Consider the following 15,803-nt stretch of genomic DNA (forward strand, 5'->3'; position numbering starts at 1 on the left):
GGTGCATAGGCATTGTAGGTGGATGTAAAAATAATATGCAGCGCTAAAAAAACTTGTATACAATTCACAATGATAAAAGCCCACTTCAAGATGGTATATGGAGCATTCAAATCCACAAAGGACACCTTGACAAGTGAAGATCTATAAAATCGGTGACTGGAACAGTAAACACCTCCACCACACAGAAAAAAGCCGATTGGCCTCTTACCATATGTTTATGACCACTGCTCTCACAATGGTCACAAATAGCCTTATGGGAAATCAGCCCCGAAAGCTGCCGATGGAATATCCTAAGAGATCCAGGAGCCGGATCCAGGAACCAGGACCAGTCAGACAACACTTCTCCCATTTGTCAAGATACAAGAAGGGGGAAGACCATAGTGTAGTATGTTCCAACAAGTGAAAGTTTATTAAAATCAGATACACTCACCAGACATATGTTAAAAACAGGCCTTCAATGGATGTATCAGATGTAGATAGAACCGCTGTGAAAGCGGCAAGTCCGTTCCGGCTTGTGACGTTGACGAATGCGAAGAACTCCGCCTTCATGTTTCGCAGGCAACTGCGTCATCAGGGGGGAAGTGGTCGGCGTGGAGGACGTCACTTAAATAATGGCTGGGTCCAGAAGACGGAAACATCAATGGACCTGCCCACTTGCGTAATACAGGAAACAGGAAGAGACTCCTGGACCGCATATGGGGACCGGAAGTAGCTCCTGAACCGCATACTTAGTGAGCCGCAAACTGGAACCATAACAGGTATCCAGAATCAAAACAAATCCCCTAATAGAAGGAAATGAACTAATACCTAAAAGGGATATTAAATATGAGTGTGTTGGCTAAAACCCACTAATATATATGTATGTATGAAACTTATACAAATAAAACATAAAACTAGTCAATATAATATAAAAATTGTATAATAAAAACACTTTTACCAATATAGACCACCCAAGGTCTTACGGGTAAAAGCTGGTCAATATTAGTATTTATTGATACCTTAATTCACCCTAAAAAGGGGTTCAACTCAAGGTGGATGATCAAGGGGTAGGTGGGGTTTCAGCAAAGTCTGCAGGGGGGGAAGGGAATTGCATTTTATCGTGTAGGTCTGGGGAAAGGGGTTAACAAAAAAGATTACAAGGCAGGTTCACAGGCAGACTATTCCCAAAGTGTGAGGGGGTTCTCGAGCACTGTAAGAGGTCTCTTAAGAGATGTGAATCATATAGGTGAAGGGAAAGTAGATAAGAATAAAAAGGGTGTATGTCACAGGCAGTGGAGAATGATATAGCTCCAGATCATGGGGGATGGTAGCCCCTGCGGACTTATCTAAGAAATTGATCATGTGACGGAACTGCTTGGCACCCCGACTAGGTGCCTCCTTCCGCCAATCATTGCCTCCTGACCTCCAAACCATTCAGAGCAGATTGAGAGCCAATACCAGCCCTTTTTACCCCAATCATCGAACACAGACAAGATGTAAAGGTAAGCTCCAAAGGAAAGACTCTTTAATGAAACTCAGACATGTACTTTATACCCCAGAGGAGAACACCCCCTCCTGATCATATTACCCTAATAATTCAAACTGTACACAGGAATATATTTACCATAGCTAAAGAACAATCAACATATACTATAAACATTACATTAATTAAACAACTAGCCACCTGGACAATGTTGTGATTAATCAGATATCCCCACTTCAGCTCAGACTCCCTGGCCCCAAGATCACAACAAAGTACATTGCACATCTCATAATAATTTGCTAGCAGACAGACAAACAATAGGTGAGTTAATTAGCACAATTAACAATACTAACAGTGATCTCATCCCACCTCAGGCTAGTAGGCAACGGAAGACCCATGGCTTTTCAGATCTCATTAATCAGCTTTCTTTTCAAATACATCTGTTTACTGAGTTTCAGGTTGGCAGAGACCATCGTGGCTTCCTTAAACAGTTAAATGTCCTTTTGCAATATATAACAGGACAGCTTCCTGAATGATTTAACCACTTAAGCCCCAGAAGATTTTACCCCCTTCCTGAACAGGCCCTATTTTGCGATTCGGCACTGCATGATTTTAACGGACAATTGTGCGGTCGTGCAACACTGTACCCAAATGAAATTGACGTCCTTTTTTTCCCACAAACAGAGCTTTCTTTAAGTGGTATTTGATCACCTGTGCGATTTTTACTTTTTGTGCTATAAACAAAAAAAGAGCGACAATTTTGAAATCCCCCCCCAAAAAAATGTAAAAATCTAATTTTTTTAACATTTTAGGCTAATTTGTTTTCTGCTACCTATGTTTGGTAAAAAGAAATTGCAATAAGCATATTTTGATTGGTTTGCGCAAAAGTTATTGCGTTTACTAACTAAGGGAAAGATTTTTGTAATTTTTATTGTTTTTTTTTTTTTAATAAGTAATGGTGGTGATCTGCGATTTTTTTTGCGGGACTGCGACTTTGCGGCGGACAGATCGGACCCTTCGACTGACATTTTTGACACTTTTGGGGGTACCAGTGACATTACTACAGTAATCAGTGCAATACATATGCACTGTTACTGTAAAACTGACACTGGCAGGGAAGGGGTTAACTTTTTTGGAGATGCAGGGGTTAAATGTGTCCCTAGGGGGGTGCTTCTAACTGTAAAGGGGTGTGGCTTTTCATGTAACCACAGAGACATACGATCCTACATAGCAGGATCGTATGATCTCTGCAGTTTCACCAGGGAGAATGACAGGCGGCTTTGTTTACATCAGCTGCCTGCCTTTCTCCCTCTGCAGCGGACGATCGCGGGTAGCCGGGGGACATCCGAGCCGCCGGTCACTCGCGCGGGGATGACAGTGAACGAGTGGGGGCGGGAGCGCGCCTCCGGTGGCGCGCGCTCGCCCCCTATTGGCTCGCGGGCGAGTGACGTATATATACGTCACTTTGCCCAGGAGGGGCTGACCGCCGTCGTGCGGCGGTCGGCAAGTGGTTAAGCTCTCTCAAATGCCAGGGCCCAAACTCGCTAGCCTGCAGTTCCCTCCAAAAGCCTCTACCCCAGGTGAGTCTGTCACAGGTCATGCAAATGAAGGTGCTGTAAGAAATAAGGACGGCTCCTTTGTCAGCGGGTGTAGGTGCACCATGGAGGTTGGAGGTGGAGGGGCTGGCCGTCAAGTCTAGCTGGTTTGCCAGTTGTCCGTTCTGGCAGGGTGACTTCTATATGGTCCAGTTGGTCAGTAAAATGGGGGAGGTCCCTCTGGTGTGGGAAAACAGTTGCCTTCTTTCCTTTTTGGATATATTTTAACTGCAGCCTACTCCTAGATTAGATAGTTGAGTGACACCCATAAATAACGCATTTGTTTGCTCCCCGTATTGAGCTGGTAAAGATTTTGTATTAGCAGCTTGATGTCCCTGTTACCCTGTTATCTTTATTATGATTAAAGAAATAATAATAATGTTCTGTTAAAGGGTAAAGTGGTATAGGGGATTTTAGACCATAGCTTACAGCCTGACAGCCAAATATTAAAGTACAATGATACTATAAGTGTAAAAATCTCCCATGTATTCCTAGAAACAGCATACTGTACATAGACTGCACTTACCACATATTGTTTCTTTTTCACAACATAACGTTTTGATCCTGATAAAACTGCGGTCCTTTATTCGGAGCTCGGTAGCTTCAAGGAGGTTCTCAAGTTCGCTATCCCTTTGCCCTCTCATGATACAAGAGGTTGCTCTTCCCTGGAAGAAGAAATGCAAGGAGCAGGGAGTTGCCAACCATCAGCAAAGTTACGGACAGTGATTTTTACAACTGTCTGTATACAGTATATGAGGGGCTGATAGAATTCAACACAGCGTGAAAAATTAAGTGTAAACCAGTCAAATTACCTGATATGACTATGGCCAGTGTTTCCATATTATGTTTAAATATCAGATGGAGTTCTGTCATTTTTCAGGTTGTCAGTAAAAAATGTGCTCTGCCAGTAGAATTTACATGTTTTGTCAATTAATAATGTTTCGGGAGGTTGGCAACACTCAGGGGTCATGGACAGCCAAGGTTCATTGATAGTGGTGTGGGTGGAGGGGGTATGGCTCATTGATGGTGGTGGGGAGGGAAGGCTCATTGATGGAGGTGGGGAGGGAAGGTTCATTGATGGAGGTGGGGAGCGAAGGTTCATTGATAGAGGTGGGAGGTAAGGCTCATTGTTGGAGGTGGAGAGGGAAGGCTCATTGATGGATATGGAGAGGGAAGGCTCATTGATGGATATGGAGAGGGAAGGCTAATTGATGGGGATGGGCAGGGCCGGACTGGCGTATCGGGATACCGGGATAATTCCCGGTGGGCCGCCGGCCCTGGGGCCGCTTTGATTTGGCCGCCCGTAGAGCGCCGCTTTAAATATTTCCGGCCGCCGCAGATCGCCGCTTTAAATATTGCCAGCAGTGCCGCTTTAAGGATTTCATGGGGCCGCTCGCCGCTGATTGGCCGCTCGCGGTGCTCTCCGCCGATTGGCCGGCGGCCGCCGACGCTGTGCAGCCAGGCTGCGTGCACTGCCCCGGCCCCCTCTGCGCTCCCGCTGTGCCTGAGAACGGCATGACGTCACGGCGGGGTGGCTGGCCGGCTGCGCCTGCGCGGTGGACGGCGGCTCTGGCTGGTGCATGTTTTCAACTGGAGACTGGAGTCTGGCGCCGACGATCCCTCCCCCCTCCCAGTCTCCCACACTGCACGCACGCCAGCATGTGATCAGAGCGAGGTCAGCTTCAGTCCGGTTTGGCGGGTTTCATGCTGGCAGTGTGTGTGTGCTGTGTGGTGTGTGTCCCATCCAGTCGTCGTGCCAGGTGGTAAGTAGTATGGGGGCAATGCTGTGCGCTCTGCAATGAATGGGGGCAAGGCTGTGCGCTCTGCAATGAATGGGGGAAATGCTGTGCGCTCTGCAATGAATGGGGGAAATGCTGTGCGCTCTGCAATGAATGGGGGAAATGCTGTGCGCTCTGCAATGAATGGGGGAAATGCTGTGCGCTCTGCAATGAATGGGGGCAATGCTGTGGCGCTCTGCAATGAATGGGGGCAATGCTGTGCGCTCTGCAATGAATGGGGGCAATGCTGTGCGCTCTGCAATGAATGGGGGCAATGCTGTGGCGCTCTGCAATGAATGGGGGCAATGCTGTGGCGCTCTGCAATGAATGGGGGCAATGCTGTGCGCTCTGCAATGAATGGGGGCAATGCTGTGCGCTCTGCAATGAATGGGGGCAAGGCTGTGCGCTCTGCAATGAATGGGGGCAATGCTGTGCGCTCTGCAATGAATGGGGGCAAGGCTGTGCGCTCTGCAATGAATGGGGGCAATGCTGTGCGCTCTGCAATGAATGGGGGCAAGGCTGTGCGCTCTGCAATGAATGGGGGAAATGCTGTGCGCTCTGCAATGAATGGGGGAAATGCTGTGCGCTCTGCAATGAATGGGGGAAATGCTGTGCGCTCTGCAATGAATGGGGGAAATGCTGTGCGCTCTGCAATGAATGGGGGCAATGCTGTGGCGCTCTGCAATGAATGGGGGCAATGCTGTGCGCTCTGCAATGAATGGGGGCAATGCTGTGCGCTCTGCAATGAATGGGGGCAATGCTGTGGCGCTCTGCAATGAATGGGGGCAATGCTGTGGCGCTCTGCAATGAATGGGGGCAATGCTGTGCGCTCTGCAATGAATGGGGGCAATGCTGTGCGCTCTGCAATGAATGGGGGCAAGGCTGTGCGCTCTGCAATGAATGGGGGCAAGGCTGTGCGCTCTGCAATGAATGGGGGCAAGGCTGTGCGCTCTGCAATGAATGGGGGAAATGCTGTGCGCTCTGCAATGAATGGGGGCAAGGCTGTGCGCTCTGCAATGAATGGGGGAAATGCTGTGCGCTCTGCAATGAATGGGGGAAATGCTGTGCGCTCTGCAATGAATGGGGGAAATGCTGTGCGCTCTGCAATGAATGGGGGCAATGCTGTGCGCTCTGCAATGAATGGGGGAAATGCTGTGCGCTCTGCAATGAATGGGGGAAATGCTGTGCGCTCTGCAATGAATGGGGGCAATGCTGTGCGCTCTGCAATGAATGGGGGCAAGGCTGTGCGCTCTGCAATGAATGGGGGCAATGCTGTGCGCTCTGCAATGAATGGGGGCAATGCTGTGCACTCTGCAATGAATGGGGGCAATGCTGTGGCGCTCTGCAATGAATGGGGGCAATGCTGTGGCGCTCTGCAATGAATGGGGGCAATGCTGTGCGCTCTGCAATGAATGGGGGCAATGCTGTGGCGCTCTGCAATGAATGGGGGCAATGCTGTGTGCTCTGCAATGAATGGGGACAAGGCTGTGGCACTCTGCAATGAATGGGGGCAATGCTGTGGCGCTCTGCAATGAATGGGGGCAATGCTGTGGCGCTCTGCAATGAATGGGGGCAATGCTGTGCGCTCTGCAATGAATGGGGGAAATGCTGTGCGCTCTGCAATGAATGGGGGAAATGCTGTGCGCTCTGCAATGAATGGGGGCAATGCTGTGCGCTCTGCAATGAATGGGGACAAGGCTGTGGCACTCTGCAATGAATGGGGGCAATGCTGTGGCGCTCTGCAATGAATGGGGGCAATGCTGTGGCGCTCTGCAATGAATGGGGGCAATGCTGTGGCGCTCTGCAATGAATGGGGGCAATGCTGTGGCGCTCTGCAATGAATGGGGGCAATGCTGTGGCGCTCTGCAATGAATGGGGGCAATGCTGTGGCGCTCTGCAATGAATGGGGGCAATGCTGTGGCGCTCTGCAATGAATGGGGGCAATGCTGTGGCGCTCTGCAATGAATGGGGGCAATGCTGTGGCGCTCTGCAATGAATGGGGGCAATGCTGTGGCGCTCTGCAATGAATGGGGGCAATGCTGTGCGCTCTGCAATGAATGGGGACAAGGCTGTGGCACTCTGCAATGATCATTGGGGGCAATGCTGTGGCGCTCTGCAATGAATGGGGGCAATGCTGTGGCGCTCTGCAATGAATGGGGGCAATGCTGTGGTCACTGTGCATTGAAAGGGTGGCACGCTGGTCACTGTGCATTGAAAGGGTGGCACGCTGGTCACTGTGCATTGAAAGGGTGGCACGCTGGTCACTGTGCATTGAAAGGGGGGCGCACAGCGCTGGTCACTGTGCATTGAAAGGGGGGCATGCTGGTCTCTCTGCATTGAAAGGGTGGCACGCTGGTCTCTCTGCATTGAAAGAGGGGCACGCTGGTCACTGTGCATTGAAAGGGGGGCACGCTGGTCACTGTGCCTTGAAAGGGGGGCACGCTGGTCACTGTGCCTTGAAAGGGGGGCACGCTGGTCACTGTGCCTTGAAAGAGGGGGGCACGCTGGTCACTGTGCCTTGAAAGGGGGGGACACGCTGGTCACTGTGCCTTGAAAGGGGGGGACACGCTGGTCACTGTGCCTTGAAAGGGGGCACACTGGTCATTCTGCATTAAAAGGGGGCACACTGGTCATTCTGCTGGGAAAGTCGGAACTGGTTACTAAAATTTTTGAATCCCACCACTGACTATAGAATCATCAAAACTTAAAAAGGGAGCCCCAGGCCCCCTTCCCCCACTCTCAAAAAAAGTCAGCAGCTTCAAATACTGTGGCTGCTTTTAGCCAGCGCTTCATGGTCTTACATTTTTACAGTGGGTTTTGCCTCTCTGGTTATTTATGAAGTGATTTAACTGAAAGTCTTTTCCTTTTTTATGCAGTGGGTCATTTGGACAAGGGCAGACATCCTGTGTTTAGAAGGCAACTGTAGGCAAAAGGTAAAATCAGTGAGTTATCAGCTAATGCCGTCTGGGAATGTAACTGTATTAGAAAGTTCCCTTAATTTACATTAATACTCTGAGCTTTACAAAGCACATCTTGTTAAGATTTAGCAGGTTTTTCACAGTGCTTCTGGGGGGGACTGCAGTATTCGTCATCAATCTCAGCTGTATAACCACCCCTTCTATTAGTAGCAGCAGAGAAATTTTGGTGCTGGAACTATGGACCATACCAATTGCATTTCAGGGGCTATAAATAAGGCCTTGCAGAATGTAATGATACTTGAAACAAAAAAAGATTTAGTAAGTGGTCAGCCATCTACTCAGAATGAAAACCAGAGTAAAAATTAAATCTACTCCACAACAGCCTTTCTCAACCATGTTAACACATTGAACCCTTGAAATAAGTTTCAGGTCTCAGGGAGGGAACCCCTGATAATAATTAATATATCTACAGTTCATGGTACATAAAGTAAAGCCTAGTATGGGCCGAATATCGGATGGCATCAGTCGGTTCAATAGAACTCGGCCGACATTGCACTTTTATTGCACATATATGTTAATGCATATTAGCACAATAGTCCCTTTTTTAAATTGTATTTTTGCACACAATTTTTGCACATTTGTATTGTTTATTACTGCATTTTTTGCACATTGCATCATTTACACAGCGTATTTTAGTATACATTGTATGAATTATTTTATAATCAAATTTATTGTTATCCAGTATATGTTGTGCAAATCAACCTGTATAATCAGCTGCTATGCCTGTGCAAATGTGGGCTGCCAACCCGCATACATGGGAACCAGGCCTAAAGCAATAGTAAAGTAATTTATAAATAAAAACACCGGTCCTCCTTTAGGTTTAACCACTTCTGGACCGCAAGGATTTGCCTCTTTAATGACCAGGCCATCGAATCAGAGCTGAGCGTCAGAACCAGTCATCACCAGGTAGGCCAGACACTGATGGCTTCATTTTTCATATGATTGAATACTAATAATACCGTATACCATGGCAAAACTTTAATTAATCGCAGCATGTAAATCTGACACCATCGTATGCCTACATTGTATTAGGGGGAGGGGAATCGGCATTGTATAAGGGGGGCATTGTATAAGGGGGGGGGGGGTCGGGGGGAACAGCATTGTATTAGGGGGAGGGGGGGTCAGAAGTTTATTAGAGGGAGGGGGCCGGGGGGACAGCATTGTATTAGGGGGGAGGGGGCCGGGGGGGTCAGCATTGTATTAGGGGGAGGGGGGATCAGCATTGTATTAGGGCCCCTAATACAATGCTGACCCCCCCCCCCCCTCCCGTAATACAAATGTATCATTTTTCATGATATCCACAGAACTTTATCTAGATGAAGTTGTGTTGGTGCCTGAAGTATACATTTGAAAACTTTTTTTTTTTTTTACTTCACACATTTGTAAAGTACTGCATTGTGATTGATTTCTTTAAATTGTTGTACCAGTGAGGTGATACAGAAACAACCTGGACTCTGGAATATTGCTGAGGCTGAGATTTTATACCTGCACAGAAGGCAGAGCATAGGGTGAGACATCATTCAGAGAAATATCGCGAAAAAAAAACTCCTGTTGATCTATACCTGCCGTTGCAGGTTTGCACGTGTTATTCTGTTGATCTATACCTGCCGTTGCAGGGTTGCGCGTGTTATTCTGTTGATCTATACCTGCCGTTGCAGGCTTGCACGTGGTATTCTGTTGATCTATACCTGCTGTTGCAGGCTTGCACGTGGTATTCTGTTGATCTATACCTGCCGTTGCAGGCTTGCACGTGGTATTCTGTTGATCTATACCTGCCGTTGCAGGCTTGCACGTGGTATTCTGTTGATCTATACCTGCCGTTGCAGGCTTGCACGTGGTATTCTGTTGATCTATACCTGCCGTTGCAGGCTTGCACGTGGTATTCTGTTGATCTATACCTGCCGTTGCAGGCTTGCACGTGGTATTCTGTTGATCTATACCTGCTGTTGCAGGCTTGCACGTGGTATTCTGTTGATCTATACCTGCCGTTGCAGGCTTGCACGTGGTATTCTGTTGATCTATACCTGCCGTTGCAGGCTTGCACGTGTTATTCTGTTGATCTTTACCTGCCGTTGCAGGCTTGCATGTGTTATTCTGTTGATCTATACCTGCCGTTGCAGGCTTGCATGTGTTATTCTGTTGATCTATACCTGCCGTTGCAGGCTTGCATGTGTTATTCAGTTCATGTCTGCCATATGGTATTACATTGTTCTATACCTGCAATGCAGGGTTAGGATTTGTTTTTATGTTGGTTTGTTATTCTCTGTACGGGTAATCTATCTGCTTCATCCTTTTTACCCTGCATTGCTTAATGTGGGTAGTAAAGTCTTGTTCTGCTGATGTATATAATGCTTTTGTACATTGGCTTAAAAAAAGTGTCTCATGTTGAGTTCATAAAAATTGTAATACCAGGCTTTACCCCTGGCAAGCTTTTTATTTCTGAAATATATAATTTGGCTTCATTGGGACATGTTTCCCAAATTTTCACATGACCCAGCGGACATTTTATAAGCAATTTGATTAGAATTACCCTTCTAATCCATCCATTCCCATAGTTTGGGATTCTGGATAATTTTGCCCATGGTTCAGATGTAATTCATTTGTTTTGTAGCTGAATCAAATATAGCAAATATATTTCTTTTTTTTTAGTGATTGCCATGGATAAGAAGGGTGAAGGTAAAAGAAAACAGAAAGGTGGAGCAGAAAAAGAACGTGAAAAAAAAAAAAAAACTGTTAGAAAAAGATGCACACCAGTATAAAAAAGTCAGTAGCTTGTTTAAGATGGTGGCAACAAAGCATGACTTACCACCTGCATCTACAGATGAAGACAGTGGTGCTAGCTGTAGCACAGCAATGCATAGCGCTGTGCAAAGTACTGTACAGTTTGATGTAGATACCGATGCAGGTGAAGATAGTGTCCATTGTATTGAAGCTCCTGTTGAGCTAGAAACTGAAGAACATGAAGAAGGATCATTAACAGAAGATATTCCAGAAGTAGTTGGCATTAGGGAGGGCATGTCTGACACAGTTGATGATAAAATGTGGTTTATCAGACCAAAATCGGAAAATTTAGATTCCTTCTTATTATTTCATCCATGCCAACCAGTTGTCCTTTCTTTTAATTCCAAAAAGTTATATCAGAGGAGGGATGGAAAGAAGCGTAACTGGTTGACATATTCACATGGACATGGTGCTTTTTTCTGCATGGTGTGTCTAGCTTTTAGTAAAAAGACAGAAGACAGTGCTTTTATTAATGGTTGCATTGATGAAAAGCACATGTACCAGCGAATTGAAGAGCACGAAAGAAGTAACCTTCACAATAATAGCTCTGAATCATTTTTGATGAGGTCGAAGAATATGAACATATCCAGTCATTTCTTCGAGAAACAAACAACAGCCAGGAAAGAGGAAGTGAAGCGAAAACGTGCCATCCTAGAGCGGATAGTTGAAACCATCAAGCTGATTGGAAAAAGAGGCCTAAGCTATCGGGCAACAGCTGAAGCAGCATATACTTTAGAAAATGAAAAGTTGGACCATGGAAATTTCCTTGAGATTTTGCTACTCCTAAGCAAATTTGATCCCTTGCTGCGAAATCACCTTGATACAATTATTAAAAAGAGTAAAAAGCAGCATCAAAGTGCAAAAAGTAGCAAAGGACGTGGTGGCTTTGTTACATTAATTTCAAAAACAACAGTAAACAACATCATCTGTGTAATTTCAGCACTTCTGAAAAAAGGTATTGCCCAAGAGATCAGAGATGCTGGCATGTTCTCAATACAGCTTGATACAACTCAGGATATAAATGTGTCAGACCAGTGTTCGGTAATAATTCGGTATGTCACAGATGTGGTCCATGAACGTCTGGTTGCTGTAGTAAACTGCACATCCACAACAGGGAAGGCTTTGTGTGAACTGGTTTGTGATGTGTTGGAATCCATGGAAATTGATGTTGCAAACTGTGTTGGGAACTCAACAGATGGAGCTTCTAATATGCAGGGTCAGTACAATGGATTCAGCACTTGGCTGAGTAATAAAGCACCTGGCCAGATTCATGTGTGGTGCTATGCACATGTACTAAATCTGGTTATGATGGACGTCACAAAGATATCTGTTCAGTCAGTATTGTTGTTCGGCTTGTTAAACTCCTGTGCTGTATTTATCCGTGAATCCTACCTCCGGATGAATGTATGGCGTGAAAAGTCTCAGGAAGAGAGATTTCGATCTCTTTCTGTTATTGGAGAAACAAGGTGGTGGTCCAGAGATGCGGCACTTACAAAGGTGTTTGGTTCATTGAATGATCCAAGTCAAGCCTTGTATGTAAATTTGATCCAGACCATGGCAGAGATATCCTGTTCTGATCATTTTAATGCTGACATTCGATACAAGGCTGGAACTTACGTAGAATCCCTTAAAAAATTCCACACCATTATAACGGCACAGCTGTACTTATTTATTTTCAAAAATACCACTCCACTATCCTTGTACCTGCAAACACAAGGTATGGATGTACTGCAGGCATACCGAATGGTGACCGAAACGGTAAACAACTTGCAAGCACATGATCGGGATTCCAAAATGATTGTAGATGCTGCAAAGACGTTTGCAGTCTGGGCAAACAGCAAGTTGGATACAACTGACTGCCAAGTTGTGATTGAGGAAGACTTTCCATCACCTCGAAGAATACAGCGTAAGAAAAGAATGGCTGGTGAGCTTGCAGTAGACGAACCAATTCTGTTAGCAAGTGATCAGTTCCGGGTGGAGGTGTACAATGTGACCTTAGACAAGATCATTAATAGCCTGCATAGCCGATTTACAACCCATGGTCAGTTATTTGCAGATTTGGCATGTTTAGATCCCAAAAATTTTGAAGATATTTTAGTAGACCTTCCTAACAGTGCATTAGAACGACTGAGTAGACTTGTGATTAAATTTGATTCCAGTGCAACTAAAGAGAAACTGCAAAGTGAGCTCCTTGATTTTGCATCAAAGTGGCAAAGATTAAAAATGTCAGTTAATGAAGAATATAGTGATGCTAACAATGAAGGTCAAGATGAAGACACCATCCATTCTCATCTCATCTCTGAAACTGAGGAACAGCCATTCTCAAATGTTGGTGATAAAAGTGGAAAGTGCAAGACTTGTAAGAGCTGTATAGCCTGCTGCTACAATGTATTAGTGCGTTACAACTTGCACAGTCTAACGTATAGTTCACTTTATAATGCATATAAATTGACACTGACCCTTTCCTCTTCACAAGTAGCATGTGAGAGGTCATTTTCAAAACTGAAATACATTTTGAACAGGCTAAGAAATTCCCTTTCGCAAACACATTTGGAGGCCCTTATGCTTATGTCCGTGGAGAAAGAGGCCTTGATTGGACTAAGCAATGAAACCATCATTGATGTTTTGGCTTCGAAAAGCAGCTTACTACAAGGGATGCTGCTTACATAACATTACAATGTTGGTTAATATTTTACTTGTTTTAAAGCACTTTTTGAGTAATGTTTGTACTTTACGTTTTGAACTGGGTTGCTGCTTGCCATGATACTGGTACTATTTTTCAGTTATAAAATTGGACTAGAAAGCTAGTTAGCAATATGTTTCAAGGTATTTAAACTTGAGTTCCAAAGGTTTTTGCACGTTTTTATTATATTTAATTACTGTCTTGTAAAACATTTGCACTTTGTTACCTTTTTAAAAAGTTTTTTTGCATTTACTACTGTTTTGTGTGTTTGAGTAATTTTATATATGTTGTTAATAAAGTTTGGAAACTATTTGTTTCCTATACTTTGAAGTAAAGCTCTTTGATTATTCTTTATTTGGACAATTTTGATGGGACTGGCACAATTTCATGGATAATGGTCTACTGTGATATTTGGAACAATAGGGGTTCTACATTAAAGAGCTATTGTGGGGCAAAGTTTTAAATGTAGTCTAATCACCATAACAATAAAGGGTCTAATCTTGGTGATTGCGCCACGTTTACAACTTTTTTGTGCTCTTTATATACAAGTCCTTTGTGTGCTTTTATATCGGTCTTATCTATAAATAATGCTCTCATTAAATGTGCTTTAAAATGCATGATTTTACCTTTTTATGAACAAGAACTCAACGTTGTGCTGGTATGACGATGCAATGCTATGGGGCTGGTATGTAATTTTTTCCAGGGCTGGTTTTCATACCCAGTCCGGCCCTGGGGATGGGGAGGGAAGGCTCATTGATGGAGTTGGGGAGGGAAAGCTCATTGATGGAGTTGGGAGGGAATGCTCATTGATGGAGGTGGGGAAGGAAGGCTCATTGATGTCATAACACGCAGACCATCGCAGTTTGTTGTGTATGGGACTGTGCAGCTGCAGACCAGTCAGGGTGCCCATGCTGACCCATGTCGACAGCCAAAAGAGGCTACAATAGGCGTGTGAGTATCTGAACGTGAGCACAGATTAATAAAAGGTGTCTTTGAGATGTTTACTTGGCCTCCAAATTCTCCAGATCTCAGTTCACCAAATTCTCCAGATCTCAAATCCAATCCATGGAGGCCCCACCTCCCAACTAACAGGACTTAAAAGATCTGCTACTGACGGCTTGGTGCCAGATTCCATAGCATTCCTTCAGAGATCTAGTGGAGTCCATGCCTTGATGGATCAGGGCTGTTTTGGTGGCAAAAGGGGGACCTCCTCAATATTAGGTGGTGGTCATGTTATGGTAGGTGTCATAATGCTATGGCTGATCAGTGTATATTTCTGTCTGTCTCCCTACTGGGGTGACTCACCCTCTCTATTTGTCTCCAGACAAAAAATGGTGGTAAATCCAAAATGCTACACTTGTTACCAGAACAAGAGGCGAGAGGAAATTTTCCAATAGGGACACCTGCTCTGGTGACAATGAAGAGAGGATTCACCTTACTTTGGAGACTTTCCCTCATAGTTACTGTTGAGTCTGTAGGACAATAAGGCATACAGTAAAATGGTTCTGACCATTCCCTACACATGTACTTTTACATGTACTATAAACACAATTTTAAAGCTGAACTCAGGGAATAAAAAACGGTTCTTGCAGTGCCTCCTCCCCCACACACACTGCAGGGGTTAATGCGTCTTTTTAGTCCATGAGTTGCTCAACAGGGTGTGTTACTTGCTCTACCGCTTGGATTTGAGGACCTCCCTCACTTCCTGAAGCTGTGGTTTGTAGGCAGGGTGTTGGAGCCATCACATGCAATTCCTGGAAATTAACCATTGTAGGGGGTGAGCATGTGACAACAGCCTGAAGAGCATAAGATATGATCAAGGGAGCCTGCAGGGCAGGGAGTAAGGTAACACTTTTTCCTTCTTATCTGTGCACCCCTAGATTTAACAAACATTTATCCTTGCAGTGTGGTAGAAAGGGGGCACTGAAAGGATTGTTCAGCTCTAATCTGACCCTCCGGTCTTCCCTCCAGTCCTGCACAGTTCTCCTGGACTGAAATACTCTGATTTCACTGCATACTGTGAGCTTCTCATTTCATGCTGTCAGAGGGAAGGTGAATAATCGTGTCATCCCGCTACACTCTGAGCACCTGTCTATCAGTCCGCACCACATCCTGTCTATTAAATTATCTGTTCTCTGTTGCTGAGAGATTTAACTCCTTACTGACAATGTACTGATATAAGTTGAGTTTTTATCCATCCTACATCTAATAAACAATGAAAGCCTAAACTGAACTCCCAACCCCTAACATACTGTGACACCCCAATTATTAATCTTACTCACCGATTCTGGAAGCTGCGATACACCCTATACACCGAGCTCCTAACAGCGATCGAATGCAAAAACTGCAAGAAGTGAAAATGAAACTTTGTTGTATCACCTCGGGAAACCGTTCCAAGTCAGACAATTTCTGCTGAAAATCTCTCCAATAGGAGAACAGCTAAAAATGAAAACAAATTCTTAGTAAGTATTGTCCATTGTTGTCAAAGCCTTCATGTCCCCACCTTCTTCTTTCCTTTTCCTGTTT

The 15,803-nt window shown here is 45.1% G+C and overlaps 2 protein-coding genes across 2 annotated transcripts in view; one reads left to right on the top strand and one right to left on the bottom strand.

The window, feature by feature from the left end:
* Positions 1-15,610, bottom strand: part of LOC309558414 (uncharacterized protein) — a gene marked incomplete at its 3' end in the record, with an annotated part of 87,216 nt that extends 71,606 nt beyond the window's left edge. The window contains exons 1-2 of the mRNA XM_082261488.1: positions 15,560-15,610; positions 3,569-3,722 (exon numbers count right to left, since the gene is read on the bottom strand). Of these exons, the coding sequence (XP_082117614.1) occupies positions 3,569-3,701 (133 nt within the window). The 5' untranslated portion in view covers positions 3,702-3,722; positions 15,560-15,610. The remainder of the gene's footprint in view (positions 1-3,568; positions 3,723-15,559) is intronic.
* Positions 3,700-13,264, top strand: LOC309558415 (zinc finger MYM-type protein 1-like; the record flags this gene model as incomplete). The annotated part of the gene is made up of 2 exons (XM_082261489.1): positions 3,700-3,779; positions 10,483-13,264. The coding sequence occupies 2 exons, from the start codon at positions 3,700-3,702 to the stop codon at positions 13,262-13,264; spliced, it is 2,862 nt and encodes a 953-aa protein (XP_082117615.1).
* Positions 15,611-15,803: the final 193 nt, after the last annotated feature.

The sequence above is a fragment of the Pelophylax lessonae genome (assembly GCF_965119305.1).
Source record: "Pelophylax lessonae genome assembly, chromosome: 6".
In the NCBI taxonomy this organism is placed as follows: Eukaryota; Metazoa; Chordata; class Amphibia; order Anura; family Ranidae; genus Pelophylax; species Pelophylax lessonae.